The 18,309-nt window shown below is 40.6% G+C and overlaps 1 protein-coding gene across 1 annotated transcript in view; it reads right to left on the bottom strand.

The window, feature by feature from the left end:
* DNAH8 (dynein axonemal heavy chain 8) overlaps positions 1-18,309 on the bottom strand; it is a 377,771-nt gene that overhangs the window by 145,755 nt on the left and 213,707 nt on the right. The window contains exons 56-59 of the mRNA XM_045786311.2: positions 16,934-17,147; positions 8,074-8,183; positions 3,254-3,417; positions 1,750-1,942 (exon numbers count right to left, since the gene is read on the bottom strand). Coding sequence (XP_045642267.2) covers positions 1,750-1,942; positions 3,254-3,417; positions 8,074-8,183; positions 16,934-17,147 — 681 coding nt within the window. The remainder of the gene's footprint in view (positions 1-1,749; positions 1,943-3,253; positions 3,418-8,073; positions 8,184-16,933; positions 17,148-18,309) is intronic.

Here is an 18,309-nt window from a genome sequence, read left to right as displayed (position 1 = left end):
TTTTGGGCACGCTTGGTTGGTGTAGTCAGCTGGGTATTGACTTGCTTTTGGCTCAGGTTGTGATCTCAGGGTTGTGAGATTGAGCCCTGTATCAGCTCTGCACTCAGCACGGGGTCTGCTTGGGATTCTCTTTCATTCTCCCTCTGCTCCTCGCCCAGGCTTGCGCTCTCTCTCAAATAAATAAATAAATCTTGAAAATAAATCCTTTTGGAGGGGCACCTGGGTGGTTCAGTCGGTCAGGCATCGACTCTTGGTTTCGGCTTAGGTCATGATCTCAGGGTCATGGGATTGAGTCCCATATTGAGCTCCATGCTGAGCGTGGAGCCTGCTTAAGATTTTGGGTGGCTCAGTCCGTTAAGCATCTGCCTTTGGCTCAGGTCATGATCCCAGGGTCCTGGGATCAAGCCCTGCATCAGGCTCCCTGCTCAGTGGGGAGCCTGCTTCTCTCTCTCTCCCCTGTTCGTGCTCTCTCTTGCTATCTCTCTCAGTTAAATAAATAAAATCTTTTAAGATTTTATTTATTTATTTGACAGAGAGAGAGACAGCCAGCGAGAGAGGGAACACAAGCAGGGGGCGTGGGAGAGGAAGAAGCAGGCTTCCCAGCGGAGCAGGGAGCCTGATGTGGGGCTCGATCCCAGCACCCTGGGATCATGCCCTGAGCCAAAGGCAGACGCTTAATGACTGAGACACCCAGGCGCCCCAATAAATAAAATCTTAAAAAAAAAAATCTTTCTCCCTCTCCCTCTGCCCCTCCCCCCCTCCCCCATGCCACCGTGAGTGTGCACTTTCTAAGAGAAAAAAAAATCCTTTTGAAGTCCTGTTTCAAACTTCATGAAACCTATACATTAATTTAGGGAGAATGATGTGTTGCCATTTAATCAAGTAAAGTTTTATCATGTTTATCCCTAGATAAAAGTTTTACTTTTACCAATACTTGTTGCTATTGAATGAAGTACCTTCCTGTTATATTTTCTATCTCACGGTTGTTAGCAAGAGTTCGAAAACTTTTTCTGTAAAGGGCAGGATTAGGCTTTATGGCCCATATGGTTTGTCACAACTATTCCACTCCACCCTCGTAGTAGAAGTGGTCCTGGGCCATAAGTAAACAAATCCACGTGGCTGTGTTCCAATACAACTTTGTGTATGAACACCGAATTTGAATGCCATATAATATTCACATGTCACACAATATTATTCTTCTTTGGATTCTTCTGCCCCCGTTTAAAAAATGCAAAAACCTACTTAGCTCACAAATCTCACACAAAACAGGCAGAAGGCTGGATCTGGCCCATCAACCGTAACTTGCCAGGCTTTCACATAGAGGATAGTTACTGAGTTTTATATTTATATCACACTCGGTCATCTTACGGAACTGTTAGTAGTAAAACAGATGTTCAGTTCTTTTCTATTATATTAAGAGATAATCATCTCTCATTTGCACACAATGTTTTTGTTTTTTCCTATCTGATAATTACATCTTTTTTTTTTTGGTCATTTGTTTCATTGCCTAGAACTTTCAAAACCATATTAAATAGTAGTGATGATAGGAGACATCTTTGTCTTATACCTGACTTTAATGGGACTGCTGCTAAATTTCACTGAAATACTTTACTTGGTGTGTGATGACATGAATCACAATACGTAACTAATGTAAAGTTATGACAGCCCCGCGGTGGGACTCTGGGATGCGGAGAAATAGGTAGTTAGGTGAGTGATCGAAAAGCTCCTTTCAAAGGTGAAAATAAATACCAGTTCATAAATTTTGGGCACTTCGAACACAGTGTCTTCAGGTTCATCACCGGTTGGTTCAGGCATCTCCCGGAGAAAATCTACAAAGTATGGCTCAGGAAGAATAGACGATGTCACATCTGGGTTAATGTTTTCTTCAACTGCTCGAACAAGATGGATATTAAACCACTGCTCATCTTCGGGAGTTATAAATCTGAAAGAAAAATACAGGAGTAAATATGTAAACTATGAAGGCATCTTCCCTAATTGAACATGTCCAACCTCCCTCCACCTCCTGAGGCCCCACCCTGCACTTTGGACTCCTCAGAACACAGGAACAGACAAGAACATCCCTTCATTTAAAAGGGTTATAACATGGAATATTACTTATAGAAAATACTGGCAAAGAGTCTCACCTTGATCAATCTTAGGCACCTCTGAATCCTCTTCCCAATTGGGCTTTGACTTGAGGACTTCTGCGTCCTTCTTTGCATTGCCCAATCGTACCAAGAATCCGGTCAAGTGGGTTTAATCCCAGAATCTCCCAATCCCCATATCTGATCACCCTCCAATATCGGACCAAATTCCTCATTCCCCATCACCTAGGTAATATCTACTCACCATAGCCTGCTTTCAGCAAGAACCCTACCAGGTCAGTTAAGCTTGAATTCCTCCCTTACTCTTGATATTTCCTCCCCCATAGTTCTCCATCCACTGACCCTCCCTAAACTGTCCCATGGCTATAAATTCCCACTCTGTCTTTGTCATATTTGGAGTTGAGCTCATTTTCTCTCCCCTCCTGCAAAACCCCATCGCAGTCGTCTATATAGCCATTGTGATAGTCCTGAATAAAGTCTATATGCCTTATTGTTTTAACAATGTCATGAGTAATTATTTTTCTTTAACAATACAGATGAGTCACTTAACTGGGGTTAAAGTTTCCTAAAACTTGCAATAGGAGTGCAGACTGACATTCAGTAGTGGGCAAGCGTCCACTTTCCAGTTTTGTGAGTATGCAACGCACAAAGGTCCTTTTCAGACCTATAGTATCAGAGGGGGAAGAGCAGAAGGAGGGGGACCAGCATTTGAGGAATACCACGTATGTGTGCGATGTTGTGGTAGACCCTTACAGCTTTGTAAGATCAGCATCACCATCCATATTCTATACAGGAGGAAGCTGAGGCTCAGAACAATGACTGAGCCCATGTTCCCAGATTTCACCAAGCAAAACCCACACGGAGCTCAAACGTTTTAGAAAATATACATAACTAAAATTTGCCTTTGCATGTTATCAAGTCTCTGATGATGCGGTGATTTAAAAAGATGTGCTGTGGAAATCATACTCAAGCAGACTGGCAGAGCATTTTTTAAGAGACCCAGCAGGTGGGAAATGGCATCAATGCTTGACAAGCCCCAGAGCAAATGAAGACAATACTCTAATTATTTGAGTAGATAATGCAGGAATTAGTCTCACAGTGTCAACTTGTTATATGGTACATTTAGACTCAAGTGCTACAATACACACCTGTCTGCAATTACTCTGTTGCACTCGTGTTTGAAAAGTGATAGGAGAACAGATACCGAATCACACTCCTCGGCTTTTATGGTTAACATTCCTTGCCAAATTCTGGAAAGATCTCGAAGATTGAAAATGTAATGAAATTTAGAAGGAGTTGGCAGCATCTTCACCTAGAGATGGACAAAAATGTATTACTCTCAATGTGCTTTTCAGATAAAGCTAAAAGCAGAACTGCTTTTTAGAGCTACTTTCTTTCACAAATTTTATTTTAAATGAAATAGGCTGAGTAAATAAACGAAGATTAAGTTTATATTTTTGTCGCAGCACTGATGAGAAAAACACATCATAAATAAACCAACATAGAATTTCAAAGACCATAAGCTCTTGAATAGGAACCACTCAAGAATAACACCCTGGATGCCAATTCCAATGCCTGTTCAACCACCATTAGTTGGCTTTGAACAAGTCGCTTCCCCTGAATTCTTTTTTTTTTTTTAAGATTTTATTTATTTATTCGACAGAGATAGAGACAGCCAGCGAGAGAGGGAGGGAACACAAGCAAGGGGAGTGGGAGAGGAAGAAGCAGGCTCATAGCGGAGGAGCCTGATGTGGGGCTCGATCCCATCACACCGGGATCACGCCCTGAGCCGAAGGCAGACGCTAAACCGCTGTGCCACCCAGGTGCCCCTCCCCTGAATTCTTAAAAACTACGTGAGTTGTGGGAATGACCATGCCTAATCATTGTGAACCATATTAGTGTGTATGTGGAAATATGTCATTACAAAAAACTGGGTGTGAGCTGGTTGCCACTCAGTGAAAAACAATGAAAGTTCACTTCTAAAGTCAATAATGACTACTTCATAGATTGCTTTAAGGTCTTTAGTATCTTTGGATTTCCACCAATTTATGTGTATATCACAATCTACATTTGGAGATCCAAACTCAGTCAGCATGCTTTCACATGTCTGTTTATCTATAATAAGTGGGCAGGCAAGTCTGACATGCAGCTCTAACGACTGGGTGGTTTTCTAGGTTTTCTTCGTTTGTTTGAACACTAACTTATTAGTTCTACCAACTTCAGAGTCCAAACCGGCAAAGCTATAACAATGACACATCCTTGTGCAGAGAGATACCAGTTAGGGATAAACCCGAGGTGTACTAGCTGTGGGAAGCATTGCTGGCCATGTGCAAAGACTGCAATTGATACCATTAGCATCATCTTGAATGTGAAAACAGTAATTCTGGAGATTCAAAGTAAACTCCCCACATGATTAATTCGGGAAAGCAAATGCTTTCTTTAGGACCTATTCATGGAATATGCCCTTTCTACATTGAAAAAGTACCCCCATTGAGCTTATAGCATAATCATTACAGGCTAATTCACGGTATCAGTTAAAACAGCAGGTAGCCTGGGAAGACAGAATGAAGACAAGTGTTATTTTACCAGTTATCCTTCAATTTCCCTCTTTGCTCAGTTCCATTCCCAGCTAAAATATTCATTCTACTGACCAAAATGTAAAATTATATTACAAATATGCAGAAATAAAGGGCTAAGACTGTGTGGATATTGCTTATTTCTTTGCTGTAAAGGACCGCTGCTGGGATGATAGCCATTGAGACCATCATAAAGAGAATCGAGTAAATTCCTTTTTCCCCCCCTTTCTCACATGTTAATCTGCTTCTCTCCCTTTGATTTTTGTCAACTCCTTCCATTCCTTACCTGGGCTTCTGCCTTAAAGCTGTTTAAAGTAGGGGTGCCTGGGTAGCTCAGTCGGTTGAGCACAAAACTCTTTGATTTTGCCTGAGGTCATGATCTCAAGGTCATGGGATCCAGCCCCATGTTGGGCTCCACACTCAGTGGGGAGTCTGCTTGAGATTCTCTCCCTCTGTCCCTCCCCCCAACTCTTTGTCTTTCTCTCAAATGAATAAATAAATCTTTAAAAAATAAGGCTGCGTAAAGTAATATAAAGATGAAGTAGTATACAAGGGTTGAAAGTGCTTTGTGAGGATGGGAGGTTTCAAGAAAAGATACAAAAAAGGCTGCTGATTTGGGGGTGGGGAGAGGAGGAAGATTCATTCATTATTCAGTGGCTGTTTTTGAGCACTTCCTGCCGCCCTTAAGAAGACAGCATGGTAACTAGCATCAGGGAGCTTCCATTCTAGTGGGGGAGCCTGACAATAAATAAATAAGAAACAAATATATTGGTAAACAAGCAAACTGACAAATAATAATGATAAAAGTCATGGTCAGAAAAAATGAAGTAGGGTCAGGAGACAGATGCTGACTGTGATAGGACCACGGACAGTTACTTTAGAGCCAATGATCTGAGAGAGCCCCTCTGGAGGTAAAGAAGGATGAGAAGGAGTCAAATAAAGTATGAGGGCCCAGAGGCACAAAAAAACGTGGGGTGTTCAAGGAACAGCGAGAGGGCATGGCAGCTGGAGCAGAAGGTGGAAGGGGCGAGCAGGGACCAGCTCAGGATGAGTTTCACAGGCCACAGCAAGGTGTTGGGTTTCACTCTAAGTGTACCTGAGAGCCTCCTGGTGGTTTTAAGAAGGAGTAATGATCTCTGATTTACTGCTTTAAAAAGCATTTTAGGACTATGTAAAGAACAGGCTCTAGGAGGGCAAGAAGAAAGCAAGTCACTGCATGGTCCAGAGGGCAGGTGAGAGAAGAACCTATCAGGGTGGCAGAGAGTGCTCAGCTTTGGGATATATTCTGAAAGCATGGTAACTGAGACTTGCTGATGCATTGGAAGTAGAGGGATGAGGGAGACAAATCAAGGATGGCACCGGTTTTTTACTCTGAGGAGAAGGATCAGTGGTGTTGCTATTAACTAAAAAGATGCACAGGTCTGAGGGAAGTTCATATTGAAGGACAATTAAGAGTTCTGTGTAGACATGCTAACTTGGACATCTAAATGGTGATGTCTACTAAACAGTTAGAAATCAAGATGGTGCCCAGCAGAGAGGCCTGCTTTTGGAAGCACTGATTTTGAAGTCATCAGCGTGGAAATGGTGTTTAAGGTCTTGAAGCAGGAGAAACCACCTAGGTAAAGAATGCATACAGGGAAGAGGTCCTAGAGTCAAGATTGGGTGCACTCCAGTATCTAGAGGAAGGGAAGAAGAGGGGGGACTTTTAAAAAGGTAACTTGTCAGGTAGGAAAAAAACCAAGAGCATGAGGTCCATCGAAAGCCAAGTGAAGAAGGTGTCAAGAGGGATAATTTATCTCAAATGCTGCTGAAGAGTCAAGTAAGAGGAAGAAATCAACCTTTGCATTTGGCGAGACTGAGGTCTTTAGTGACCTTGATGAGAGCAGTGGAATGAAAGCTTGTGCAAAACACATTAAAGAAGTAAAGAAAGATGAGGAATGGAACCAGCAAACATTCATATAACAAAAGAAGCATCGGGGGCGCCTGGGTGGCGCAGTCGTTAAGCATCTGCCTTCGGCTCAGGGAGTGATCCTGGTGTTATGGGATCGAGCCCCACATCAGGCTCCTCCGCTATGAGCCTGCTTCTTCCTCTCCCACTCCCACCGCTTGTGTTCCCCCTCTCGCTGGCTGTCTCTATCTCTGTCAAATAAATAAATAAAATCTTTAAAAAATAAAATAAATAAATAAATAAAAAATAAACAAAAGAAGCATTAATGGAAAGCCACCCAGAAGGCCAAAGCTTTTCAGAGAAATAAGTATATAATCACATTAATTTGAACAATAGCCCCACTGGGAAAACAGATGGGTCTTACCACAGAAAATTATTTCAGACACTCAGCCCTTGTCATTCATTTTGGAGTTTCTTTAAGAGAGGCAGAACAGCATGTGCAAAGACCCTGTGTTGGAAGGGGCAGGCGCCATGCAAGGACCTGGCCACCGAGGGGCACTGTGTGGACCGAGCATTTCATAAGAAACACCCAGTTCCTCTCCTGATAATTCGCTTATCTAGAATTCCCCCAGGAATCGGAGAGGTTGGCACCCTCCAGGTTTTCCCAGGACATAAGCTTCCTCCCAGATGTGTGTAGTTGGCCTAATGAATGTTTTTTGGCAAATACCTCAGCCTTGTTTTAAGCATAGGTCTGAGATGTCACAGACCTACACTTAATTGTTTTTTCATGAGTCTGCTTTAAGCCATCTGGTTACAGCTACAGGTTTGCTGAGCTTTACTTAGGGCACTGACCTGTATGTTAAAATCCAGACTAGGGGCACCTGGGTGGCGCAACTGGTTAAGCATCCAGCTCAGGTCATGATCTTGGGGCTGTGAGATCGAGCCCAGTGCTGGGCTCCACACTTGGCACAGAGTATGCTTGAGATTCTCTCTCCCTCTCCCTCTACACCTCCCCCCACTCTCCCTAAGGTAAATAAATAAACCTCATCTAAATATATTTATCTATTTTGTTAAGTACACTTCCAGCCATTTACTAATTCCCGCTCCATCTCAGAGACTCACACCAATTAGACTTTAAGTCTCAGGTAGCTAAGAATATCCTGAAATTCATATATTCAGTCAGTCAGTAAACATGTGAGTGTCTCACATACAAATCAGGGTAACAAGTGGAAAAGCAGTATTCTCATTTTAACAAAATTCTACTTTATCTTGGATGCTGTGTGTGGCTTATAGTAATATCTCATACATATGGAAAGCATCCTCCAGTTGGAATATTTGCTCCCTGGAAGGAAAAGGTGTCATAAATCTATTTGAGCACCTAATTTGTCTTTTCCAAAAAAACCCCACTACTCCATGATGTGATGATAAGTTCATGAGCCATGAGGGGAGAACGGACCGAATAATAGTTGACTTTCTGTTATTACGGACAATAACGCTTCTGTACCTTGGTCCACTGCCACAGCACTCTGCCTGCGGAAACTAAATTTGCAATCATCTCACATACTTCAAGTTTGAACTTTCTGCAAGGATCGAAGTACCCACAACCAATAAGTCCTGGAAAATAAAACAAGATTGAAGGCACACACTTATGAAAAGATTACAAGGTACATGTTTATTCCAGTGAATAAATCATGACAAGACTGAGTAAGCCGGGTGACGTTAAGAGTTTCTCTCAAGGAATCAGCTAAGACTGGAAGTCGGGAGTGGGGGGACCAGCAAAGTTTAGTGTGTAGTGATAAGCGTTTTATATGTATTAGCTCACTTAATCTTCCCCGCATCCTATGGAAAAGGATCTCAGATAGATATTATCATTATTCCTGTTCTAATATGAGTTTAGTAACTTGCCCAAGGTCTTGCACAGCTTGTATGTGGGTGGATCTGAGATTTGAACCTGGGCAGCCTGGCTCTGGAGCCTATAAAACAGCACTTGCCCTGAAGCATACAAGAGCTGGAAAAGAATTTAGAGACTGCTTGCTCATATCACAGATACAGAGACAGGACCAAGACCGGGAAGGCAAATTGTTCAAGGTCACACGGATTGGTTGTTGATAGAGTTGGAATCAGGACCCACATCTTGTGACCCTGGCCTGGGCTGGTGATGTAATGGTCCCTAGGAAACACCCAGCCCAGTGACAATCTGACACAGTCACCCTCAGGAAGGACTGGGTTGTAGATTTATAGACTGTTCTTAAATTCTCAGTGTTTTTGGTTTTAGACTGCAAAAACAGTCTCCAGTAAGACTGCATATTGAAAAATACCTTCATTTCTGGGCATGGTATTTTCAGAGGAACGAGACTAGGAATATCTGCTCAGAGATGCAGAGCAGGTTACTGAAGGGCGGAGCAGCTAAAGAAACTGGGTTCATTCATGTGGACCGAAGAAGAGCATCAAATTGTCCTATGAAGTCAGGGCTGATTGTTCAGCTGCCTGCAAGGCCCGTTTGCTGCCTGAAATCCCATATTCTAGATCCCTGACTTCCCGTGGGACAAGCGTTCCATAAGAAGCATGGCATCTGGAACCGGAAGCCAGAATTAGCACCACACCTGTGCCACGCGCTAACTGAATGGCCTTGACTGGACAGTCATTTCACTTCTCTGAGCCTCAGTTTCTCATCTTTCTGTCTTTAGTTTCCAGTATTAATCATACTGAAGAGTGTATAAAATAGTTCAACAAATAAACACTCACATACAGTCTGCGAGACTGAAAAACACAACCTTGCCCCATACAGGAGGAGCCCCCATGTGTCCCTCCCTGTCCACGGCCCCTTCCTTCCCCCAAGAGCAGCCACTACTCTGACCTGGTGAGAATCTGTGACCTGCTTTTCTTTATAGCTCTGCCACTTATGCTTTTGACCTTTAACCTTTTCTTTAACTTTAACTTTTGAAATTTAATGTAACAGGATCAGGTCACATATTCCTTCGTGACTTGCTCCTTTTACTCAACATATTTCTGGGCTTCATCCACGTTGGAGCCTGTAGCTGTTTTATCCATGTTCGCTGCCGCATAGCGTGATGCCATGTGCCCACGCTGCAATTTAGTGATCCAATTTTACTGTCCGTAAATATTTGGATTATTTCAAGGTTTTTGCTATCGTGAACATTGTTCTATAAACATCTGGCACACAGGTACAAAATCAAATAAAGATGGATTAAGGGTTTAAATATGGAAGGCAAAACTGTAGCGTTTGGAAGAAAATACAGGCGAGTATCTGCATGACCTCTGGGTAGGAAAGGACTTCTTAAATGCAACTCAAAATATGTAAATCATAAAGGAAACAAATGATAAACTGGCATGTGCCTGGGAGTGGAACTGCTGTGGGTGTCCACACATTCTGCTTGACCAACAGTCATGTCCAGTTATTATCCACAGCACTCGTCCCAATGTCCTCCCACCAGCAGGTGGTGAGTGTTGGGTCCTGCACGTTCTCACCAATGCCTGATTTTGGCAGAATTTTTCATTTTTGAAAACCCAGTGGGTATAAAATGGTCTTTCCTTGGTGTTTTAAATTTGCATTTTCCTGAATATTAGTAGGTCTATCATCTTTACATTTGTTAATTGGCCATTTGCTTTCCTCTTCTTAAAGTGCTTGGTTTTGTGTCCATTTTTATATTATGATGTTTGCTTTTCTGTGAGTGATTCATAGGATTTCTTTAAGTATTCAGATTACTAACTTTTTTATTTTATGTGTTGAAATTTTTTTCTTCCACTCTGGGCTGTTCACTCTTTAATGTTGCTTTTCAGACAAAAAAAGTTCTTAATTTTAATCTAGTCAAACTTCTCATCTCCTTCCTTATGGTTTATGCTTTCAGAAAGCATACCCTAAGCTTGCCTCATCCCTCAAACACAGCTAGATAATTATCAAATAATTCTGAACAGCCAAGAAATCAATCGGAGGACTAAGAGAACAAACTGCATATCGAGAAGTAGAAATGGCCACATCATAGAAGGAAGGAGCTGCGGAGAGGTGACTTGGGGGAGAAAAGAACTACAGGTGCTGCAAAGGGGAAGGAGCCCTGATTGCAGAGAGAGGAACAAGAGAAAGAGAGAGAGAGAAAGAAAGAGTGAAGCAGCAGGCAGGGGGTTGCACAAGAAAAACTCTTCCCCAAAACCACTGACTGGGAAAAGGAGAGGGGCTGACTACCATAAGTCTTTCTAAGCAGTGGAGCTCAAAGTCTGAAGTTCTAGACATCTGCACCATTGCTGGGGTTGTGCCTGGCAGGCTTAGTGGTGATCTGGTGGGAAAGGAAGGCAGAGGCCCAAGAGTGTGCAGCGTGGTTTGAGGATCCCCTGGGTCATATGGGGAGAAACAGTTTCCCTTTTGGAGAGTACATTTGGGAGTCACGGCACAGCCTCTCCGGGAGACTCTATGAGTAGGGGGAAGAAAAGAACAAAAGCAACAAAGACTAAAAAAGAACAGAGAACATTATCAGATATACCAACTTTACAGGTAACACGATGTCACTAAATTCATATCTATTAATAGCCACTCTGAATGTAAATGGACTAAATACTCCAATCAAAAGACACAGGGTATCAGAATGGATAAAAACACAAGATCCATCTATATGGTGCCTCAAGAGACTCATTTTAGACCTAAAGACACCTGCAGATTGAAAGTAAGGGGATGGAGAACCATCTATCATGCTAATGGACATCAAAAGAAAGCCAGAGTAGCCATACTTATATCAGACAAACTAGATTTTAAACCAAAAACTGTAACAAGAGATGAAGAAGGGCATTATATCATAATTAAGGGGTCTATCCATCAAGATCTAACAACTGTAAATATGTATGCCCCAACTTGGGATCACCCAAATATATAAATCAATTAATGACAAACATTTAAAAAATTCATTGTAATAATACAATAATAGTAGGGGACTTTAACACCCTACTTAACAGCAATGGACAGGTGATCTAAGCAGAGAATCAACAAGGAAACAGTGGTTTTGAGTAACACACTGGACCACATGGACTTAACAGATAGATTTAGAACATTTCATTCTAAAGCAGCAGAATACACATTCTTTTTGAGTGCACATGGAACATTCTCCAGAATAGATCGCATACTGGGTCACAAACTAGCCCTCAACAAGTATAAAGACAGTGAGATCATACCATGCATATCCTCAGACCACAATACCAGGAAACTTGAAGTCAACCACAAGAAAAAATTTGGAAAGACCACAAACACATGGAGGCTAAAAAACATGCTATTAAAGAATGAATGGGTCAACCACAAAATTAAAGAAGAAATAAAAAATTACACAGAGGCAAATTACCATGAAAACACAATCCAAAACCTTTGGGATGCAGCAAAAGCGGTCCTAAAAGGAAAGTATACTGCAATACAGACATACCTCCAGAAGCAAGAAAAGTCCCAAATACACAACCCAACGTTTTTCCTAAAGGAGCTAGAAAAGGAACATCAAATAAAGCCTAAAGCCAGCAGAAGAAAGGAAATAAGAAGGATTAGAGTAGAAATGAATGATATAAAAAAACAGTAGAACAGATCAATGAAACTAAGAGCTGGTTCTTTGAAAGAACTAATAAAATTGATAACCCCCTAGCCAGACTTATCAAGTAGAAAAGAGAAAGGGCCCAAATAAATAAAATCATGAATGAAAGAGGAGAGATCACAGCCAACAGCACAGATATACAAACAATTATAAGAGATTATTATGAAAAATGATATGCCAAGAAACTGGGCAATCAAGAAGAAATGGACAAATTACTAGAAACATACAAACTACCAAAACTGAAATAGGAAGAAATAGAAAATTTGAACAGATGCATAACCAGTGAATAAATTGAATCAGTAATCAAAAATCTCCCAACAAACAAAAGTCCAAGGCCAGATGGTTTCCCAGCGGAACTCTATCAGACATGTAAAGAAGAATTAATAGCTATTCTTCTCAAACTGTTCCAAAAAATAGAAATGGAAGGAAAACTCCCAAACTCATTCTACAAGGCCAGGAATACCTCAATTCCAAAACCAGACAAATACCCCACTAAAAAGGAGACTATCCACGATGAACATGGAAGTAAACACTCTCAAAAAGATACTAGCAAATCGAATCCAACAGTACATTAAAAGAATTATTCACCACGATCAAGTGGGATTTATTCCTGGGCTGCAGGCATGGTCAATATTTGCGAATCAATGCGGTACAGCACACATTAATAAAGGAAAGAATAAGAACTAGATGATCCTCTCAGTAGATGCAGAAAAAGCATGTGACAAAGTACAGCATCCATTCTCTTTTTTTAAAGATTTTATTTATTTATTTGAGAGAGAGCATGAGCTAAGGGTAGACGGTAAGGGCAGAGGGAGAGGGAGAAGCAGGCTCCCTGCCGAGCGAGGGAGCTCCATGCAGGGCTCCATCCCAGGACTCCGGGATCATGACCTGAGCTGAAGGCAGACACTTAACTGACTGAGCCACCCTGGTGCCCCCAGCATCCATTCTTGATAAAAACCCTCCACAAAGTAGGTATAGATAGAACATACCTCAACATCATAAAGGCCACATATGAAAGACCCATAGCTAATAGCATCCTCTATGGGGAAAAATTGAGAGTTCTCCTCTCTGGTCAGGAACAAGACAGGGACGTCCACACTCGCCGTTATGATTTAACATAATACTGGAAGTCTTAGCCTCAGCAATCAGACAATGAAAAGAAATAGAGACATCTAAATTGGCAAAGAAGTCAATCTTTCACTATTTGCAGACGACATGATACTCTACGTAGGAAATTTGAACAGACTGATAACCAGCAAAGAAATTGAATCAGTGATTAAAAATCTCCCAACAAACAAAAATCCAGGATTAGATGGCTTGACAGGCGAATTCTACCAAACATTTAAGGAAGAGTTAATACATATTCTTCACAAACTATGCCAAAAAAAGAAAAGGAAGGAAAACTTCCAAATTCACTCTATGAGGCCAGCATTACCCTAATACCAAAACTGCATAAAGACACCACAGAAAAAGAGAACTATAGGCCAGTATCTCTGATAAACATAAATGCAAAAACCCTCAGTCAACACTAGCAAACTGAAACCACAATACATTAAAAAGTCATTCACCACAATCAAGTGGGATTTATTCCTGGATTGCAAGGGTGGCTCAATATTCGCAAATCAATCAACATGATGCATCACATCAGTAAGAGAAGGGATAAGAACCACATGATCATTTCAATAGATGCAGAAAAAGCATCTGACAAAGTACAACATCCATTCATGATGAAATCCCTCAACGAAGTAGGTTTAGAGGGAACATATCTCAACATAATAAAGGATCTATGAAAAACCCACAGCTCACGTCATCCTCAAAGGGGAAAAACTGAGAGCTTTTCCTCTAAGGTCAGGAATACGTCAAGGATGTCCACTCTCATCACTTCTATTCAACATAGAACTGCAAGTCCTAGCCACAGCAGTCAGACAACAAAAAGAAATAAAAGGCATCCAAATCGGTACAGAAGAAGTAAAACTTTCATTATTTGAAGATGACATGATAGTATATATTGAAAACCGAAAAGACTCCACAAAAAAAAAAAAAAACCTGATAGAACTGATAAACCAATTCAGTAAAGTTTCAGGATACAAAAAAATCAATGTACAGAAATCTGTTACATTTCTTTTTTTTAATAATTTTTATTTTGCTATATTAGTCACCATACAGTACATCCCGTTTTTGATACAATGTTCCATGATTCATTATTTATGTATAACACCCAGTGCACCATGCAATATGTGCCCTCATTAATACCCATCACCAGCCTATCCCAATCCCCCACCCCTCTCCCCTCTGAAGCCCTCAGTTTGTTTCCCAGAGACCAAATCTGTTACATTTCTATACATCAATAATGAAGCAATGGAAAAAGAAATCAAAGAATTGATCCCATTTACAATTGCACCAAAACCCATAAGATACCTAGGCATAAACCTAACCAAAGAGGTAAAAGATCTGTATTCTGAAAACACTTAAGACAAAAATTGAAGAGGACACAAAGAAATGGAAAAACATTCCATGTTTATGGCTTGGAAGAACAAACATTGTTAAAATGTCTATACTACTCAAAGCAGTCTATACATTTAATGCAATCTCTATCAAAATACCACCAGCATTTTTCAAAGAGCTAGAACAAACAATCCTAAAATTTGTATGGAACCACAAAAGACCCGATATAGCCAAAGCAATATTGAAAAAGAAGAGCAAAGCTGGAGGCATCATGATTCTGGACTTCAAGCTACATTACAAAGCTGTAGTCATCCAGATAGTATGGCATTGGCACAAAAACAGACACATAGATCAATAGAACAGAATAGAAAACCCAGAAATATACCCACAACTATATGGCCAACTAATCTTCGACAAAGCAGGACAGAATATCCAATGGAAAAAAGACCGTCTCTTCAACAAATGGTGTTGGGAAAACTGGACAGCAACATGCAGAAGAATGAAACTAGGCCACTTTCTTACACCATACACAAAAATAAACTCAAAATGGATGAAAAATCTAAATGTGAGGTGGGAATCCATCAACATCCTAAAGGAGAACACAGGCAGAAACCTCTTTGACCTTAGCTGAAGCAATTTCTTACTAGACATGTCGCCAGAAGCAAGGGAAACAAAAGCAAAAATGAACTTTTGGGACTTCATCAGGATAAAAAGCTTCTGTACAGTGAAGGAAACAATAAAACTAAAAGGCAACCTGTGGAATGGGAGAAGATATTTGCAAATGACATATCTGATACAGGGTTAGTATCCAAATATACAAAGAACTTATAAAACTCAACACCCAAAAGACAAATAATCTAGTTAAGAAATGAGCAAAAGACATGAATAGACATTTTTCCGAAGAAGACATACAGACGGCCAACAGACACATGAAAAGATGCTCAATATCACTAATCATCAGAGAAATACAAATCAAAACTATGATAAGATGCTACCTCGCACCTGTCAGAATAGCTAAAATCAACAACACAGGAAACAACAGGTGTTGGCAAGGATGTGGAGAAAGGGGAGCCCTCTTACACTGCTGGCGGGAATGCAAAGTGGTGCAGCCACTCTGGAAAACAGTATGCAGGTTCCTCAAAAAGATAAAAATAGAACTATCCTATGATCCAACAATTATACTACTAGGTATTTACCCAAAAGACACAAAAATAGAGATTCGAAGGGTCACATGCACCCCAATGTTTATAGCAGCATTATCAACAATAGCCAAACTGTGGAAAGAGCCCGACTTTCCATCAACTGATGAACGGATAAAGAAGATATTGTATACAGATATACAATGGAATATCACTCAACCATCAAAAAGAATGAAATCTTGCCATTTTCAATGATGTGGTTGGAGCTACGCTGTATTATGCTAAGCAAAATAAGTCAGAGAAAGATAAATACCATATGATTTCACCCATGTGGAATTTAAGAAGCAAAACAGATGAACATATGGGAAGGAAAAAAAGAAAGAGAGAGATTGAGGGAAGCAAACCTTGAGAGACACTTAACAGCAGAGAACAAACTGAAATTTGATAGAAGGAGGTGTGTGCAGATGGGCTAACCAGGTCATGGGTATTAAGGAGGGCACTTGTTTTGATCAGCCAGTTATATGTTAGTGATGAATCGATCAATCAATCAATCAATTTCCTAACCAGATGTCATTCAGGTATTTTCCTATATTTTCTTCCAAATGTTCTTTAGGTCTTGAATCCATCTTATTGATTTTATGCTTAGTGTGAGGTAGGGTTCAATTTCAATTATTTTCACATTAGAATTACTAAATATCCCATTACCATTTACTGAAAGTCTCCCCTTTCCCTTCTAATCTATAGTACTTGCTATGTCAATTAATGTGCATATATGCATGGGTCAGTTTCTCTTGTATGTCTTCATATACATAATTTTTCATGAAACAATTTATATGAGCCTAAATTTGTCATCAAAAAATCTCATTTCATTAACATATAAAAATGCTTTCGACTTGATATATTATATTGTTACTCTAGGACAGATATGCTGTCATTCATTAGCCCAAATTTCTCTCATTAATCATTTCAAGAAAACTAAAACCTTAAAGCCAAACTTCAACAAGACTATTTCTAAATATTTTTAGAATGGGCTACAAACATGAGTCTTCTTACTGTTTAGTCCCTCTTTTCTGGTATTTAGCTCTCCATTTTAGATACTTAATTCCTACTACAGACAGAGCCTTTTTACCTCTTAAATAAGGTTTTGCATGGCTTATGTCCTTTATGTAATACAATTAAAAAAAATCAGAAATAGTCATACCAAAAATTTTGTCTATTGAAGCATTTGAAGGCAATGTGCAATTAAACACAGTAAACTGTCTTTTTAAACGTTGGGGAATATCATTTCGACCACCTCCAGGGTGGATCATTGCCGCTATGATCTGCACATCAACAATAGTAGTGAAGTCTCCAGGCTTATCCAAGCTATACATTCCTTCCATTTCCATCATTTGTCGCACAATCTCATTAGTTATCTGAAATTTTATACAGTGATACTTTAGTGACATATCACTATCACATTTCTCCACAATTCCTATAAAATAGTACACTTGAGATTAGAAGAAAATATTCACTCTTGTCAATGAAGCGTTTGTGAATATTGATGGTCACCTGCAAGGCAATTTGATTTAAATGCTACCACTCATGAACAGAACAGTAACTTAAACATCTGGATTGAGTCCAGTGTGCTCTTTACTACGTTGATAAAATGGAACTCCAAATAAATTTAAATAGGTGAGTTATGGAACAGTTGGTACAATTACAACAGCAGTCAGAGTTCCAAGTATCAACATTCAACACTTCGAACTACTTTAAATCAGAATGTGGGACGGATTTACTCCTGAGGCTTCAATGCTACTGAATGTTTTGGGTTTGGGTTTTATGTTCTTATCTTCCTTTTCTATAGCCTCTGACACTGCTAACACTCCCTCCTTGTTGAAAACTGTTCCTCGTTTGAATTCAGAGGCTCAGTTCTTCCAGATTCATCTTGTGACTCTGGATCACTCCCTAAGCCACTCTTTCTCCACCCATCCCTCACATGCAACTGTTCCATAGGGTTCCATCATTGGCTTTTTCTCTTCTTGCTCTTTCAAGGGCCATGCAGAGCTATTTGAGGAATAGTCTCAGGGTGAGCATGGACCTGGGAGCCCTGACTTCCTACAGGTATCTGAGGTGAACTCAGATAAAAGGCCGGATGGGAGGCTCTAGGTAGACATTACGATGAGGCGGTGGGCAGGGGTGGGAGGGAGGTATTGGGAATCCCACAAGGAACGTGCAGAATTCTGAAAGCATCACTGAGGTTCTCTGATGGAGAATGACTCTGAGGTTGACAGAAGATCACAAGGAAGACGTGTGTGTGGCAGAGTTAAAAAGAAGGGGGAAAAAAGGTGTTTTCTGAATGAGGTATTCCTCGGAGGAAGTATATACAGTAAGAGGTAACAGCAAGGATAAAACCCTGAGGAAAGGAAGAGAAGAACCAGAAAGGGCACTGAAATCAAGAAGCCCGAAGGCAGGAAGAAGTATTGCTGAGAACACACAGAGCTTTCAAAGAGGAAGAATGCCAGCCAGTAACAGAGAAGCCAAAGAAGACCGATTGCTGCTAGGCTTCATACGACGAAGGCCAGTGACACCTTTTAT

This window comes from Ursus americanus, chromosome 32 (assembly GCF_024610735.1).
Source record: "Ursus americanus isolate L20-20 chromosome 32, mUrsAme1.1.p, whole genome shotgun sequence".
In the NCBI taxonomy this organism is placed as follows: Eukaryota; Metazoa; Chordata; class Mammalia; order Carnivora; family Ursidae; genus Ursus; species Ursus americanus.
Note: the sequence above shows the minus strand (reverse complement) of the source record. Positions and strands in the feature narration are given on the sequence as shown.